Raw genomic sequence first — 17,561 nt, 5'->3', positions numbered from 1 at the left:
CAGAGAAACCCTATCTCAAAAAACCAAAAAAAATATTTTTATTTGGTATCTAAGAAAAATGGACTTTGAAAGAAGTGTCTGTTGTCTGTCCCATTATATGAATGCAGACAAGTTAATCTGTAACTGCTTTATATTCATGGAATTAGATATTGTTGTGGACTTTATAATATATATACATTTTGATTTTGATGAGTCCTACTCAGTTCCTTCTTTGAGAGAATTGGGCAAAATCCCAACCCTAACGTTTATGATTGTATATTTATGTTTAAGGAGCACTCTGCAAAATGTTGCCTTTAACGTCAGCGTCCGTGGTTCTAAGGTGTGGGACTGAGTGACCCTATCATTTATGTAGAAGACTTTTCTAGTAGATGAGGGTGGGGCACAAATCCCACACCTTTGTGCTGCTCCAGAACTGCCTTTTAAATGGACAGCAAAGGGTGAAAATGAGGTAAAACAGAGGAGGGAGGGGAAGGGCAGACACACTGTCAGGTATGTCCCAGAATTCATTCAGTGCTTTGGTGGCGCTTTGCGCACTGGAACTGTCTTGTAAGCCAGAAGCCTTACCGGTTCTCCATGTGCTCAGCGGAGAATCCTCCAGCCCACTCTGCCATCTGGCAGCAGAGTCGGCCAGATGCATTTTTGAGTAGGTCTCCTCTGCTAAATGTAACCATGACCTGAGCATTGGCTTCCTGCCTCCATCCTTTGGGGTTTACGAGAGAGAACAGGATGAGAGAAGGCCAAGAGTCAGTTCCACTTGTGGTGCTGAAGCCACAGTTGTGAATGTGTCCCTGCAGGCATAATCCAGATGCATTTTGTCCCCCACCACAAACCTGACAGCCGTGTGAGTGCTGGAGTAGCAAGCAGGCCTCCTGCAGGCTGACAGCGTCACCACCTTGAGCCACACAGAGCAAACGACACACAGAGCTTCTATTTGTAGTTTCTCCTGATGCTAAGCATCCACACTGACCCCTGTCCCTCGTTTTTTCCATATGTCCAGAAGTGTAGAATGCCTGCACTCTGGGGAAAGGGCAACACGGGTCCCTTCAGAGTCTCGCTGTTTGAAAAGGTGAGCTTCCATCTGAAGAAGGGACTTGGTGTCATTGCTGCTGTGCGGTACGTCTGTAAGGGATGTGTTCTGGAAAAAGCAAGTCACTGTATTCATTGTGTGCATGTGCTCAGGGACCTATCACACTCCTCCTGGGAGCAGAAAATGGGTATCAAAACCCAGTCGTAAGCTGGGTATCTGATTTCCAATGACCTAAGCAAGCACTCTGTTCCTGGTGGTATTTGCAGGGACACCCACGTAAGAACCTCTTGGATCTGTATGTATCTGAGGCCGGTCCGTGATAGCCTTTTGCTTGGTATAACTCATGTAGCACCCATGGACATTCCCAAAGAACATCCAGTTTTCTAAGGTGAATTGTGACCCCAAATGTAGGGAAACATTGTAAGTATTGTGTGGCCAGATTGCAGTCACTGTTTCCTCTAGATGTAGTATTGCTTTCTTAGGCCAAGAAGGCTAACCAGGACCTCGGTTTGAACCACTGTCTCAAAGATAAGAAAATACAATCAATGATCTAAAGCCTGATAGGATATTGATAATTTGACTCCCTTACAAATAGTCATTCCTCATGAACAACGTACAGACATGACACTGGCTGTGAAATTGCAGGGCTGGTCCCTGGTTTGAATCCATGATCTGATTTTTAGCATGTGGAACACAGACAGCTCTTCATTCTCAGATACACTAAAATGGTGCCCCAGAGACCTAGAAGTACATGCTGCTTTATGAAATTTCACTTTCTCGTCATTTTAATCAGGTAGCTTTTTGATTTATCTGGGGGTAAAATTGTATATTTGAGATGACTTATGGGAACAGAGTTTATTTTCTAAAGTTCTGACAGGATTATGAAAGATTCTGAAGTTTGGAGTTGCAATGATGTATAGTATTCCTGAAGAGCCCTTAATTCACTGTCAATTTAAGGGGGTCCTCCTAAACTCTTCATCACTCAGGGTTGAAACGCCTCGTCTGTAATGTCTCCTTGCTACTGTCGTCGTCCATTCTTAGGTTCAGGCCAGGACTCATCTAGAAAACATTATCTTAATTTCTTCTCTCACGCCCTAAGTAGTACATTTTATTAAGACGTTTTATGTTAAAAATACATCTTGTGTCCGGTTCTGAGATAATTGTCCCCTAAGTGCATTAGCTTTCATTTAATCATCTGACTTATTTCCACTTAGCCATGTTAAAGAACAAGCCAGTCTGGAAAAAACAATCCCATGATGCATGACTTTGGTATATTCATGTTCCCTTAAAAATGGGAAGTGTTTTGAAACTCACAGAAGACATGCTTGATGCTTTGTAATTAAAAAAAGTCATTTGTAAATGCTTTGTAACAAAGTGATAGATTCTAGAGAGCAGAGTGGATAAGCAAAATGGGAAGGCAGAGAGATGCCTGGAAATTTCCTAACCACAATGCCATTTGCTTATACATCCAAAGGGCTACTTTGGAGCCATCATCATCCAGAGATCCATCGGTGATTTAAAGGTGATTGTTTTTTTTCCTTACTGTGTGTGTCAGATGCTGCTGCCATGGTTACCAAAGGCCTGGAAGGGAGACTATATCAGTCTTGTCTTTTTTCTTCAAAATACAAACAAATCCAAACTAATCAGCTATTAGAGTCAACTTGTTTTACAAGTCACCCTGTCATGAGAAATGCTGTCAATATGTATGGTTTCCACATTAAGAACTCTGTACCAGTTGTTACTTAGTTCTTCTGTTCTCCTGAGTGGTTTTTCTTTTGTCTTACTGTATATTTGCACCTCATGGCATTGAATGTGTTGCTGTGATCACGATGGATGCTGAGCCATGGTTAAACAGCTGAGTTCTGGTGTTTTTATATTATGTGACAGTTTTGTGAAATGCTTTTGTGCATTTTTTGTCTTCTTTTCCAAGTTTTGAAATCTGTCATAAATAAACTTTTTCACTGTGCACCTAAAATATTTGAGTTCTATCTTAATAAGCCCAACTGATACCCACTTGAAATTTTGTCTTTTCTCTTCAGCTTAAGAGGAAAAATATTCAGTGAACTTGTGTGAATTCTTCTATAATCTACTAAGATTATAAAATTTAAGAAAAATTGAGACTAAGATGAATGTCTGTATGTAAATTCCTGTCAGAAGGGATGATGGAGAGATGGCTCAGACATCAAGAGAGAGTGCTTGCTGCTCTTGTAGAAGACCCAGGTTCAGTTTCTAGGACCCCATGGTGGCTCACAACCATCTGTAACTCCAGTTCCAGGGGATATACTCTTTTCTGGCCTCCAGTGGCATTGTACGCACATGGTACATAGACATACATGCAACCGCAACACCCATGCACATAAAATAAAAATAAATTTAAAAATCTTTGGGGTTGTTGAGAGCACTAGTTGTCTCAGAGCACATGGGTTTGGTTCCCAGCACAGCATTGTTAATTCCTGCTCTAAGGGACCCCATGTCTTCCTCTGATCTCTTCAGACACCAGGCATGCACATGGTGCACACACATATATGCAGACAAAACATTCATACAATTTAAAAAGTGTAAAAATAAATCATAGGCAGCTCACAAATCGCAGCACTTGGCGTTCAACAGTAATCTTAGAGTATTCACAAATCAGAATGATGCCTGACCTTGGAACCAAGAGCTAGATGTTATATTGCAATATAATGAGTATCTTATGGACATGTGTATCCACATGCTTACTCAGTACATTTACCTCTTCCTATAATGGATACATAAACTTTTTTGGCGAAAAATTCTGCTTTTTTGTTTTACACTCCACACCTAGTACTAGGGGCTGAATTATTGTTTGGTTTATTCTCCAACATTTTTCCTGCTTGCTTTACTCCTGAAGTATTTCCTGAGAGTCACTGCCCCCAAGGGATTGGGACATCTTCCTCATGTAACCCAGTGGTGGAACCACTCAGGTATATTCCTCCTCTACTGTGGCCACTCCGGCCCGAACTGTATCAGACCCTTCTGTGGCCCAGGCACACCAGAACTAAGTGCTGATTTTTACAAACCTGATGAATAAAATGGAAATGAAGGACTTTGAGCATTCAGCATTCTGAGGGAAGTCCCTATTGAGAAATGCCCCTTACAAACGTGGTGGTCACTGACGTGGTTTAATGTTTAGGACAACTCCAGAATTCACAGAGACGTAATCCCCAGTGCAACAGTATTGAGAGGTGAGGCCTTTGGGAGATGATTAGGCATTAAGGCACTGCCTTAGTAAATAGGGTTTAGTGTTTAAGCAAACAGGAAGGAACTACTTTGGATCTTTTTTGTTCCTTGTTCATCTCTCCCTTTTGCTACAGGGATACTGCATCAATGTCACTATCCAGGAATCAGTAGCCTTCATCTGACAGAGAACCACCCTCATTTTGGACTCCCTGTCCTCCAGAATTGAGAGAAAATAAATGTCTATTCTTTATAAATTGTCCAGTCTCCGGTATGTTATTATAGAGGTACAAACACACAAAGACAGTCTTGGGTTGGGTGATACATCTCGCCCCTGAATATAAGAATTTATTTGACAGGGCAGTGGTGGCGCACGCCTTTATCCCAGCACTTGGGAGGCAGAGGCAGGAGGATCTCTGAGTTCGAGGCCAGCCTGGTCTACAGAGTGAGTTCCAGGACAGCCTCCAAAGCTACACAGAGAAACCCTGTCTCGAAAAACCAAAATAAATAAATAAAGAAAGAAAGAAAGAAAGAAAGAAAGAAAGAAAGAATTTATTTGGTGACTTGAATTGGAAGAGTAGGTAGTTTTAAAAACTGTTTTGTAGCATAATTATTACTAAGCATTGTAGCCATCTGGTCTGACTGCTAGAGAAACTGTACACATCTAGGGGAAATATTTGCTCTTTTAGGATCTTCTAGGGCCCCTAAAGATGAATTACAGGACAAAGGGGAAGGACATCTTCCAACTTAGCATACACGTAGGGGGCAAGGCCAGGCTCGGGGCTTGATCAAGAATGAACAATCCATGGTTTCTGGTTCAGATTAGTGTTTGGTCATCTAAGTTTCTTATGGAGAGACCAAGTAAGTCTCATCCATCCAGATCTAGACTCATTGAGGAAAAGCTTCCACATGGTAGAAGGGCAGGCCAGGGATGCCACTGATCTCCCTTATGGCCATATCTACCTTCCTTCTCCGGCTTTGTGGAGACAAAAGCTGCCTTAGGAGAAAGAGTGGTCACCCAGAGCTCAGCGCCTAGGGCAGCTAAAGGTGAGGCGAGAGGTGGCGGCCAGAAAGAGGAAGGAAGCGCCCTGGGATTGAACTGGAGGAAAGTTGAGAACAATGGTTCTACTCAAACAAGACACACAGACCTCAGTTCCCTGTTTAACCTCAGCAGTGCAGGAGAAATTAGATATCACATTTGGATCACAAAAGGTCACTTGGTTTTCCACCGTAGACACACCACCTCAATCTCCAACATTGCCAAGTTCTGGGACTTGCCCTTCCTAGGGTAGCAAGTGATGAACTGTCGCCCAGGTAATCTGAGCTGGAACTGGTCATGCACCTTCCCTTGCATGCAATCTTCCTTTGCCTTTGAGTGTCAGAAGCCGAGCTTGCCATAGGAAGAGCAAAAGGCTGTAGCTGTAAGGTTTCTCTGGTCCTGCCTGGCCACGCGGTCCTGCAGCCACTTATAAAATAATCAGAGGCTTAATATTAATTATAACTGCTCAGCCATTAGTTCAGGCTTATTATTGACTGACTAGCTCTTACACTTAAATTAACCCATAATTCTTATCTGTGTTAGCCATGTGGCTTGGTGCCTTTCCTCAGTTCTGCCTTGTTGTCTTGCCTCCTCTGTGTATTCTCACTCCTCCCTTCCTCTTCCCAGAATTCTCCTAGTCTGCTGGCCCTGCCTGTACTTCCTGCCCAGCTAACAAGACTTACTAACTGCTGAGTCCAGACACGGTTTCCAGCTAGTGGGGAAGTTCATCTTCTGGGACCCAGCTCAGCCCTACCGGAACAAGTTGGAGGCCTGCCTTCAACTAATGACTAAACTCAGTGTAAATGTTTTCTGGAGTCAAGTTCAATAAGGGGAGATGAAGAGGAGTTCGGGCTTCCCTATGGCACTTTGGTAAACCTGCCAGGCATTTTTTAACCAGCATCTTTTAACTGTCATCTTCATGGCAGGGGTCTTGGTTTTGTCTCTGTTGCTGTGATAAAATACCCTGACAAAGGCAACGTAAAGGAAAAAAAGGTTTATTTTAGCTCATGATTTCAGGTTACAGTCCACAACGGCAGGGAAGTCAAGGCATCAGTGGGAGCAGTTGATCATATTGCATCCGCAGTCGGGAGAAGACAGCACCAAATGCAGACACACTGGTGCTCAGCTCGCTCTCTCTACTCTCACAGGCTCCAGGATCCTCTGCCTAGGGGGTCCTCTACCACCCATGATGGGCCAGTCTTCCCACCTCAACATTACCAATTTAACCCCCCACAGACATCCTCCCAGGTGACTCTAGGTGTTTTTCAAGTTGACAGCATTAGCCGCTACAGCTGGTCGTGTCTCTGCCCACACCCACTCCTGACTTATGACAGATGAGAGGATTAAGGCAGGATCAAGTTGAAGGGGAGATATCGTCTACTAATTCCATTTCTCGAGAGAAAACTCTAATACTGGGGGCCTCAAAGAAATGTCATGGACTCCAAGAGTTTCTGCTGCTTCCTGAGGGAAGAGGTCAAGTTCAAGTCCTCTTCCTTCTGAGCCTGTGTGGCTTATCCAGCATTGGAGCCCTATTCCCCTCCCTGTACGGATAGGGCATGGTTTGGGAGCTAGGCCCTCAGCTCAGCGGGTGTATCTGGCTGTCGGCAGGGGTGAGACACGTGGAAAGCCTCTAAGGCCAGCAGGGCCTTGTTGATGTGACTGATGGTAGGGTAGGGGCTGAGGTCCACCTTGAACCTGTGGCAGAGAAGCGCTTGTAAGCCAAGGTTTTCAGGGACACTGCTATGGGCAGTGGGCAAAGCAGAGGCAGGGCTGGGCGAGGCCCAGGGGTTGTGGTGCGTGGCCGGAAAGCAGCCCTGCCACATGGGGCACCTCATTCACTGGGAAGCTCTGGGTAGGTCTGGCATCATCTGGCATCATTCACCTTCTGCTCTTCTCTAAGTAACGACTGCTTGTGAACTCCAGTGTCAGGCATTTGTGTCCCATCACCCACGTTACTAGCTTCTTAGGGGAGGGAAGGCACCCTACACGTCCAGATCCCAAAGGGCAAGCACAAGCAGGCCAATGGAGGGAACTTGAAGAGCAGACACTCCACATTCGGGTACAGCAAGCAGGTGTTCTTGGGAGTGATTCCCTTAGATAAGCCACCTCCTCTTAGGAGCGAGGGCTGCTATACAGGACCACCCAGGCTACAATGGGCACAGTAGGGACATTTTAACGATTTAATGATTTCTGCCATGTCTGTGCTAAGCCAGGGCAGTTGGTGTGGCCTTGGTGCATTGAGTCTTTGGCAGCTAAAAAGGGTTGACATGAGATGTTATCTCAGTAGTAGATGTGCAGGCCCTGGCTGGAGGGGAATGTGAAGGAAGGTGACAGAGCTGTTGCTTACCTTTCAGCGTTTGCCACCTGGGGCACTAGGCACACATCAGCCATGGTCACCTAAAAGAAGGCCAGGGGAGTTTGTGCAAGGATAACCACCCCAGACTCAAGGGCAAGGCTAGCTGCGTCCACTGCTGACGGTACCAGGGCTGCCAACCCAACTTCCTGTCTGCTTCCGCTTTTCCCACCAGCCCTATCACCCCCTCACTGTCCCCTCTGGAACTGCCTGTCCCTGTCCCCCGAAGCTGTAGCGCTTCTCCCATGCCATGCTCTGGTTTCCCCGACAACCAGCCTTGTGGTGGCCAGAGAAGGCCTGACTGCGTTGGTGGTGGTCAATTTGCTTGTTGAGGCCACCACCGCTAGGGACTTAGTGGGGACCCCTAGCAGAGAAGGAACCGTGGAACCAGACTACCACAGGCCCAAGGCCTTGGTCTGCATGCGCCAACGGCTCCCTAGTCCTACAATCTCCAGGTTGTGAAGGAAGGGAGACATTTGGTCTAAGCCTTCGGCTGATGCCTAGACCACTTCACCGGCTCAGAAGTGTGCTCTTCTGGCCTAGACACCTCACACAACATCTAGAGCAGTGGTTCTCACCCTGCCTGATGCTGTACCCTTTAATACAGTTCCTCATGCTGTGGTGACCCCCAGCCATCACATTATTTCACTGCTACATCATAACTGTGATTTTGCTACTGTTCTGACTCATAATGTAAACATCTGATATGCAGGATGTGTGATAGGTAACCACTGTGAAACGGTTGTTTGATGCCCTCCCAAAGGGTCACTACCCACATGTTGAAAAGCGCTGCTCTTGAGGTAGTGCAGAAGTGAGCTGAGGCATTTCCACAAACTAACTGCCCAGAGCAGAGGTTTGTATCGAGAGGCTGGTCCCAGGTCCCCCTTCTAAGGTCTAAGTGGGAGAATGACGGCCTGAGCTCAGCATGAAGGTCACAGTGGGCAGGTCTGGGGACACTTACCTCATCTCCTACACAGTACTTCCCTGCTGTGCTCTGCAGAATCTGCTCCAGAGCTGTGGGGAAGCCACATGGACAAGATTTACATTAGCCTCTCCAGGGCGTGGCCTCCATATAGCTATGAAATAGGTGGGTATTTCAGTGACAGGCTGGGGCATGGGGCGGAGTCTGGTTTAGGGGATCCGGAACTAACAATAATGTCTCCCATGGCTTCCCTGTCCATCTCAGAATAGACAAGGCTTGCAGCTGACCAAGGCAACAGCTCTCACAGGCAGCCTAGCATTCTGAGGACAGGAGGCACTCTTGACCGGGGTGCTCTGTGAGATAGAGGTTGGGCCATCAACAAACTCGGTGGGACCATCACTGAGCACCTGCCCAGCCCACCACCTTCCTGTCCACAGTCCTCTCATCCATCCCACTGTCAAGATCAAAGCAGCCTGGGAAGCTGGTTCAGATGCCCGGAGCCATGTGTGTGAGGATCACGACTCTGAGAAGTCACTCTGGACAGCTGATAAGTGTAAGGACTCACCATTAAAGCCAGAAGTAATAACCCTCTGGGCCCAAGGCAGCTGGTTCTCCTGTCCCACTTGCTTCAGGACAGACAGGTTCTGCACAGTTCAAAAGAAAAAAGAAGTCTGATTGCTCTAGGAGTCAGCTTGGGTCTGTCTGTCCTTCTGTCAGGCCTCTGCATCGAAGCTCAGTGTCCATCTGCTCCAGCTGTTTACCTTTGCCCCTCGTCTCTGGGCTACACAGGACCTTCCTTCCACCAGGTCTCTCAAGTTGGAAGTAGCCACCTTCTTGGGCTGCCCAGTTGTCCCCAGTATCATGGAAGCCATGTGATTTTGGTAGCAATATGCAAGAAGAGGGACACAGGATGCTGGCATGATTGACAGATGCAGCCACAGCTGAGGCCTAGTTCTCTCACACCCAACATTCTCTCCTACCTGGTCTCTTGAAAAGGAGCTGTGTGATACCAGAGAGGGGACTGCCGGGGAGACCACTGAGGACTGGGGTGAGGCCGGTGTGTAGGTGTGCTGGGACTGGCTTCTAGTGACTGTGACTAAGGTGCAATCTCCACTGTTAAAAACAGCAAGATGTCACAGGAGTCGTGGCACAGGCACACTAGGATCTGAGCTTGGTCCTTGCTCTGATACTACTTAGCTGCGTCACCCTGCAAAGTCACTGCTCCTCTCTTAGAGCCATTACCGTACAAAGCAGAAGCTGGCACAGATACATGGTTTCTACTTTACAGGTGAAAGCTTATTTTAAAAACAAAACCAAAACCTTGTAAGACTCCCAATATTAGCATACTGTGGAGTTAGTTAGGGGTTTAGGTCCAGACTAGGGAAAACAGAAGGTATGGCAACGAAGCAATTCACGTGGAGTTTCTTAGTTTCTCAGTGGTTATGAAAAGTTCTGTTTACACTATGCTGATCTACTGAGTGTATAGAGTCACTATGTCTGAAAGTGTATGGATCTTAATTTTAAAATGATTTATTTCTGAAATACACTAATGACGAAAAATCATTAGAAAAATGGCAGGAATGGACCTATTCAATAAAGGGTTGCCATAACTCTTTAACTTGGGACAAACTAAACAACAACCTAAAAGCCATTTTCTGTGATGCACAGTAAAGAAAGTGTGGTAAAGCAAGGCACAGAGAAGATGGGCAGAAGCTGCCCAGGACGGAGCTGGAGGCTGTACCTAGGCTACCTCTTTCCCTGCCTCAAACATGTCTGTGCTCCTAGGCCTGGGAGCAGAGTCGGAGCCCCATACTGATGGAGGACTTCTGAGATTCCTGCCTGCTTCTGCCCTGTGGGCTAGGCCGAGGCCCCTGAGAGTTTTTCTTTGTTCCCCTCCTTCCCCCACCCACGAGCTTCCCCCACCCTCCTCACAGTGAGTGTGAAGGATGAGTGAGAGGCAGACAAGAGTGCAGATGTAAGCGTGCCTAACCTGAAGGGGCTGGATGCCGCTAGCGATGAGGTCAGAAATCATGCGCACAATGGCTTTTTTCTGTGGGTCCTGAGGCAGGAGACGTGGGGTGGGCCGAGTCTCTTCCAGGTACTCCAAGATGGCCAGCTGTCCAGAGGGAACATTGAGGCAGGGAGAGGGCTTGGGATCCCTGGACCTGAGGGCAGAGGCCAGCAAACTACCTTTTCCCAATGGTACCACCACTAGCTCTCCGCCCTCCTCAACTGAAGCACTGTAAAGGTCCTTTGGGGACCTTGACCTTGGTTCTCCGCAATCCGGCCTCCTCTCTCTCCCCTCTGCAGTATACTCAGTGAGCACCTACTATGCTTGCCGTCTAGGTACTTGTGGGTTAGGAAGAGCTGTCAGGCCCTCGCATTCAGAACGCCGCCACTCCCGAGCCCTCTACTCACTGACTGGCCAATGATGATTCCATCGATCTTCAGGGCTGGCACTTGCTTCATGGGATTCAGGGTCTGAAACTCCTCAGAGAACTGTGGAGACAAGGCCATGGTGGACTAGGAGTCGTAGCTTGAGTTGTCTAAAGCAGAACCAAGCGAGTAGGAAAACGGTAGGCCTAGCACCAATCCATACTTCTCGTCCTTGGAGAAGGACTTGGTTCCTAAGGCCAGGCTAATCTCTGGGGATCCATGCAGTATCCTAGACCCCTAAGGTACCAATTTTACCCCAGTGGTCTGGCTTTATGGTTTTACCTGTTAAACTACCTCCTCACCCCATTTCTTTTTTGAGACAGGGTTTCTCTGTATAACCCTGGCTGTCCTGGAACTCAAAGATCCAACTGCCTCGGCCTCCCAAGTGCTGGGATTAAAGGCATGTGCCACCACCGCCCGGCTTCTTCCTGTACCCGTCAATGTGGCTACCTACCTCAGTCATCCATTGAGAGGGTCTAGTGCAAGGCAAGGTCCCATTACCACCTGCCTTCATAAAGTCAGGTACTGATTGTAGTCCCAAGGCTCCCATTTCAGCCCAGGAGAGCCAGCAGCAGCCTCCCCAGTTACAGGAACCAGGAAACGCAGGCTTCCCTCCAGGCTACAGCCAGAGCTCCATCTGGTACCTCTTCTAGGTCCGATTCTCATGTTGTGGGTCCAGGACAGCTTCCTTACCTGTTGCCCCCCATCCTTTACGAGGTTGATGGGTACTGTCTCATACTCAATGCCTTTCAGTGCCAGAGCTAGGAGAGACCAGAGCGGAGTCAGGGGATGCCTTCTGGCTAGACTCGCAAAGACAGCCCTCCCGGGGCCATGCCAAGAACCTCCTCCCTGCTGGTCAGCTCCACGCTGGAGTGAAGGTAATTTAGACCAAGAGAGAGACAGAGAGGCCAAAGCGTGTATGCTTTACAAAGGCAGCACCCCTGCTGCTGTGGGTTCCAGCTCAGTCAAGGCAGAGCCTCTGGGGTCCAGGAAAGGGCTGTGGATAGGTGGGCGCCACCAGGGACGGCTCTGCAGGTAGGGCAAGACTGGAGATCAGCCGCTTGGGTGCGAGTCCTACCACATTCAATTGCTAGGTGTATGGCCTCTGTCACAACAAGTTTCTCTGCCTCAGTTTCCCCAGTGTGACAGGCAGCACTGTGCAGTAGTTGCAAGAGTGGGATTTGGCAAAGGGTTTAGCTTACTAAAAGGATATGAGCTTAGCATGGTCAAGGTTCTTTGTTCAATTGCTGGTGCCAAGTTGAAGCAAATGGACATGGACTTGAGCCAGACTACATGGTTCAAACTGCAGGTTTTCCTCTTAGCAGCATGATGGGGGCAAACCGCTTTAACCTTCTGTGCCTTAGTTGTCTTGTCTGTACAATGGGAACACTGACAGTGTCTCCCTCCTACGATCATCCAGGTGGAGAGGGAGTCACGCGCACAGAAACTCTGAGCACAGAGCTCTCTGGTACGCAGTGCTGTGACGGTGAACCTTTGCCAACAGCCATGCTCGCCGGAGGGTGAAGGGTCAGACCCGGTCTAAAGCAGAAGGCTCTAGTTCCTGCTCTCCCCAACTCTGTGGCCAGCTCCAAACAGTTCTGTTGAATTAGCCAGATCAAATGAAAACAGAGGGAGGCCAGCTGCTCCCCTGCCAGTTACCAGGGACAGCTGGATCTCGTGAACTTACTCTGGGCACGGTTGCTAAGGGGCTTCGGAGTGCAGTGGGATGGAAGTAGCACTCCGAAGGGATTAACAACACCCTTCCTCCCACTCCCACTCTCTTCTTGTTGGACTTCCTGGGTGGAAGTGCCATTCAGAGATAGAGGCTCCAGGAGAACAGGGATGCTGGCTGCTGGGAGATGGGGGAGAAGAAGTCTTCTGTCCCGTCCTACCCCTCATCCCACCCCTTCAGGAGCTGAGTTCTTACCGATTCGAACTCTCCATGAACAGGAGCTTCGGAAATAGGAGTAGAGGACTGGCTGAGGAGAGAGAGGATGAGGGTGGACATTAGCTTAGGCTTGGGTTTCTGGCCGTAGGGCCTGCTGGAAGCAAGCATCAGCTCCCAGGCAAAAGGCTCTAAGCACCAGTCTCTTCCTATTGCAATGGAACTCCTTCCTAGGGCATGCACCTCGGCAACTCCGGCTTGTCTTGGGTCCTAGTTACACTATGAGTTCCTGAGGTACAAGTGTGGCTCCAGAAGCAGCAGCTTTCAAGTGCTAGCCTTACCTTGGCAGTCATAGTGCCAGGTGCCTCCCAAGGAATGTCTTCCCTCAGAGAGCTGTGAGGCAAGGGGCGGAACCCAAGGGGGCGGAACCCAAAGGGGTGGGTCCCAGGAGCCAATGGGAAAGCAGGCTAAACAGGCCCCAGAGGATCCTGGACTCTGGTCAGAAAGGGCACCTTTTCATCTTGTGGGAAGTTTCTTTCGTTCTTGGCTGGGGCAAGTTTAGCAATCAGGCATACAATGTAGCCTGGCTCTGAGGTAAAATGAATGGTCTGTGGTGGAATGAGCTCAAAGTGGACAGACTCAGAGTCCAGACCTGGATCCGGAAGCAGCGCTGTGTGACGAGACAAACCCCTGCTTCTCCTCTGTTTATAAAACAAAAGGCCGCCCTAAAATGACGACAGAAGTTCCTTTCGCCCCCGGGAGAGACCAGGCTTCTTATTTATTGATGCTCTGCTGTCCATCCCCTTGATGCTTCTCTCCGGTGGCCTCAGAATAGGTGGCGGACACACCCATTTGTCCAAAGGTACAAGCTGGAGGCTCACAAGGGCCCTTCTGGTTTCACAGTACCAATGGCCCCTCCCTTAGGGGTGTTCTACTTAACAACTTTTCGACCTTACAATGATGAGAAAGTGATATGTATTTGGGTTAGAAACTGTACTTTAAATTTCGAATTCGGAGCAGTGGCATTTAGCTACAGTTTGTTGATCGTGGGCTGGCTATCAGGGTTACTGTGAGACACTGATTATGAGTGGCAAATATGATCGCTGAAGAATGCCTGTGTAATGTGTGTTATACACTGACTGTACCCAGGGTGCCCAAAGTCATGTAACTGCTGCTACTCTCTCCCTATGGCCCTGAAGGAGGAAACCAAATTTCTGTTCTTGTCTAGCGGTAACTATACACTATAGTCTTAAACTTCAGGTTATGCCTTCAAAGACCTCCCGTGGATGCCTGAAACCATGTACTACCCAAACCCCATATCTAGTATTTTTTTCTTATACATCACTTTAGTTTCTTTTCCTGTTGCTATGATACCCCCCCCCCCACCTCCTGACAAAGGTAGCCTAAAGAAAAATGGTTTATTTTGGCTTATAATTCAAGATACAGTCCATCATGGGGGGGGGGCGGGGAGGATCAATCAAGACAGTAGCCTGAAATAGCTAGTACCACCATATCCACAGCAGGAAACAGAACAGTGAATGTGTATTGCTGCTCAGCTAACTTCCCCCTTTCTCTGGGCCCAGACCCAACCCAGTGTGTGACCCTCCCACGTCAATTAATCTGATAAAGATAATCCTTTACAGATATGACCAGCGGTTAGCTTAATTTAGAAACTCTCTCAAAAGTGTGTCTGGAGGCTGGTCTCCTATGTGAGCCTAGATCCTTTCAAACTAACACCAACCATCACATACATACAAACATACATACCTAAGGTTTAATTTATAAACTAGACACGATAAGAGATTACCAATAATAATGATATAGAATAGTTTTAATAATTTACTATGACTTATTATAATAAGATTGCTGAGATCACTACTTGAGCCTTGAGGCCAACAGTATGTAAAACTAGGGTTACTCACACAAGCACTGTAATCTGGACAGCCTAACCATCAAATCATCTACTAAGTGGCTAATAGGTGGGTAGTGTACATAGCATGGATATACTAGACAAAGGAGCAATTCACTGCCCTCTGCTGTGTGAGACTTCACAACACTACTCAGAAAGGCTTGCCATTCAAAACTTGGTCTCTGAAATTTTCCAGGTAACCAAGGTTCCCTTTGAATCAAGGCTGACCACAACTAAGGAAATCATGGGAAGAAAACTAACAGTTAAGCACCAACTGCAAACCATCTGGTGATATTTGCATTTGCACAGTTACATTTTACTATCAAGTCGAAGGTCCATTTAATCAGCGAACCTGGAAGAACTGTTTCCAACTCAAATACGCATTTTGATTATTCTGGCAATTTAAAGTTTATTTGCAGTTTTTGCAGTTGTGGGAGATTCAGCCCATGATTAAAATCCCGAAAATCAGATCTGTATGTGGAAAATCCACACAGTATTAACCTGATGCAGTGTCCGTTGTATCTAATGTACCACCTTCCCGCACAACGGGCTTCACACTTTATGCATGAAACTCAACAGAGTCCCTGATAAAACAGATCCTCAACCCTATTCAACCAATGGCTTAAATACACTGGACTAGAGAAGTACGATTTAAAAGCAGGGAGGCGCCAGATGCGACTTGGAAGGCGAAGGCAGGAGAGTCGGGAGTTCAAAGTCAGGTTGGACTACATAACAAGACCTTGTTTCTTACAACCAAACCAACAAAACAAAGACAAAATTAAAGACCCGGGAAGCCACCCCAAATGATTGTTAACGACGGAAAATGTCACATCTAGCCTTTGGTGCATGCCTGGACCAACAGGCGGGCCGGCCTGCCGGCCGAGAGGTGCACGCGGGGCACCGCGGAACTGCACACGTTTGAAAGTCCTACGAGAGGTGTGTACACACGAAGTAGGGACGCCGCGCAGCTTAGCCTTCCCTACTCCATCAGAAGGAGTCCTTAGCGCTCGGCGGCCAGCGCGCAGGTGCAGCGTGACCCGGCGCACAGCATGCCGGGAGTCGTTGTGGGGCCGTGCGTAGAGGCGCGCTCTCAGCACCCCACCCCCCACCTCCCAAGCTGTTCTCCGAGTTTCTAAGGAGCGACCCTTAACCCCGGAGGTGCGGCACAGACCTTCCCGGCTTGCATCTCGCACGTCGGCCAGCCAAGAAAGTCAGCTCTCGGAAACAGAAGATGACTGAGGCCTAGCGGGGTCCAAAGAGCGAGGGTCGGGCTAGATGGGGTTCCCTCCGTCGTGTGGGCCCCGCCCCCGCCCCCGGCGCTGCTGGGAGTTGTAGTTCGTGAGCCGTCCCGGGTCTCTGGGTCCTTAGCGTCCCTCCGCCTGCCGCAATGCTCTACTCCTCAGGCCGCTTCTTAGCGGTCCGGGCGGCCACTACAATTCACGCCCCGCCCAGAGCCCGGGGCCTGGCGCTCCGCGGTAAGCGGAGGGAACTACAAATCCCAGGGCACCTCGAGACGCCCTCCTATGACTCCTTGACGGGGCTGCGGACAAGACCCAGCGCGCCTCCGGTCCGGAGGGTAATCCTCAGAAAGGGGAGGATGCCGCCTGCCATAGGCGGCGGCCTAGCGGGTTCCGAGCTGCGTCCCCGGAGGGGCCGCTGCGCGCCGCAGGCTGTCAGGGCCGTGGGCCGGGACACGGTCCCCCAGGTTGCAGCACGGAGGCTCAAACGGCCCGCTTGGAGCTCGCGGCACTTCGAGGCGGCAGGCCGGTGGGCCACGCTGGCTGTGGTGACGCTGCTGTCCTTCGCCACCCGCTTTCACCGGCTGGACCAGCCGGCGCACATCTGGTAAGTGGCGGAAGGGACTTGGCGGGCACCATGGCAACTGGGAGGGGAGGGATGCCTCCCTCTGATTGGCCTGAGGGCACGAAGGGGGCGGGATTCACTGGAGGCGTGACAAGTCTGTGATAGTCCCTGAGGGTTTTTTTGGAGGGTGGGGTGGGATGGAGGTGCAGGCAGAGGGGGGTTGGAGGCGAGGGGCCGCTTCTCTGTAAGTCCAGGCTCTGAGAAGAATTAGGTTTGCTCTGATGGGTCTCAGGGTTTGCAGAAGAGGTTCTCACGTCTTTTAGGCTACCTTGCTTTCAAATGGTGGCACCCAGAGGTGCTTTGAACTTTCCTCAGAAAATAGTAAATTCATAGTGCATAATTTCCCAAGGCCTGGTTTTCAAAGGAAAAAAAAAAACCAACTTAGGGTCTTTAATCCTATAAAGACAATTTGGGTATCAAGGGATGGCTGCACAGATTCCAGGCAGCAGGTCTGGTGTCATCCTGTGAGAATAGAATTAATTTCTAGAAGGCTTTATTTTGTATGATTACAGATGCTGGCTTGAGGCTGAGTTAAAGCTAAGGCTAAGCCCATCATAGATTAATTTGATCTTTAGCTAAAAGGAATGTTCTATTTTCTCTGTCTTACCAAAGAGAAACTTAGTGTAGAAGGTTTCACAAATGGAACTTCTTGAACAAAAAAGAAACCAAGCAAACACACTCTCGGGGCCACTCTTCCTGGAAATTAATACGTTAGCTGCGAAACACTGCTATTTCATGGCTGCTGGGAAATGTCACTGCTGGGTTAGAAGACTCAGAAGGCTATTTCAGGAAGGGAACTAGGTATCAGCATCCTTGGAGTTAGGTTCCCTCACCCCCTGCCGAGTCCCACTGGATGCCAGGATGTGCCCGAAGAGATGACTGCACCCACAGTGGATTGCATAAGGTCCAAGGAATGACAAGTTTGGGAA

The 17,561-nt window shown here is 48.6% G+C and overlaps 2 protein-coding genes across 3 annotated transcripts in view; one reads left to right on the top strand and one right to left on the bottom strand.

Moving 5' to 3' along the window:
• Positions 1-6,267: 6,267 nt before the first annotated feature.
• Gstz1 (glutathione S-transferase zeta 1) lies at positions 6,268-16,593 on the bottom strand. Of its 2 annotated transcripts, none has more exons than XM_036205680.1 (9): positions 15,941-16,593; positions 12,903-12,954; positions 11,669-11,736; positions 10,958-11,038; positions 10,530-10,655; positions 9,105-9,183; positions 8,579-8,631; positions 7,612-7,661; positions 6,268-6,959 (listed from the first exon to the last, which is right to left on the bottom strand). In XM_036205680.1, the coding sequence occupies exons 1-9, from the start codon at positions 15,953-15,955 to the stop codon at positions 6,833-6,835; spliced, it is 651 nt and encodes a 216-aa protein (XP_036061573.1). In that variant the 5' UTR covers positions 15,956-16,593; the 3' UTR covers positions 6,268-6,832. The 2 variants fall into 2 exon arrangements, with proteins under 2 accessions (XP_036061573.1, XP_036061574.1); XM_036205681.1 differs by lacking the exon at positions 15,941-16,593 and adding an exon at positions 13,202-14,154.
• The window catches only part of Pomt2 (protein O-mannosyltransferase 2), a 45,595-nt gene continuing 43,896 nt past the window's right edge, over positions 15,863-17,561 (top strand). Inside the window, exon 1 of the mRNA XM_036205679.1 lies at positions 15,863-16,614. Within this exon, the coding sequence (XP_036061572.1) occupies positions 16,157-16,614 (458 nt within the window). The 5' untranslated portion in view covers positions 15,863-16,156. The remainder of the gene's footprint in view (positions 16,615-17,561) is intronic.

The sequence above is a fragment of the Onychomys torridus genome, chromosome 14 (genome assembly GCF_903995425.1).
Source record: "Onychomys torridus chromosome 14, mOncTor1.1, whole genome shotgun sequence".
Lineage (NCBI taxonomy): Eukaryota > Metazoa > Chordata > Mammalia > Rodentia > Cricetidae > Onychomys > Onychomys torridus.
Note: the sequence above shows the minus strand (reverse complement) of the source record. Positions and strands in the feature narration are given on the sequence as shown.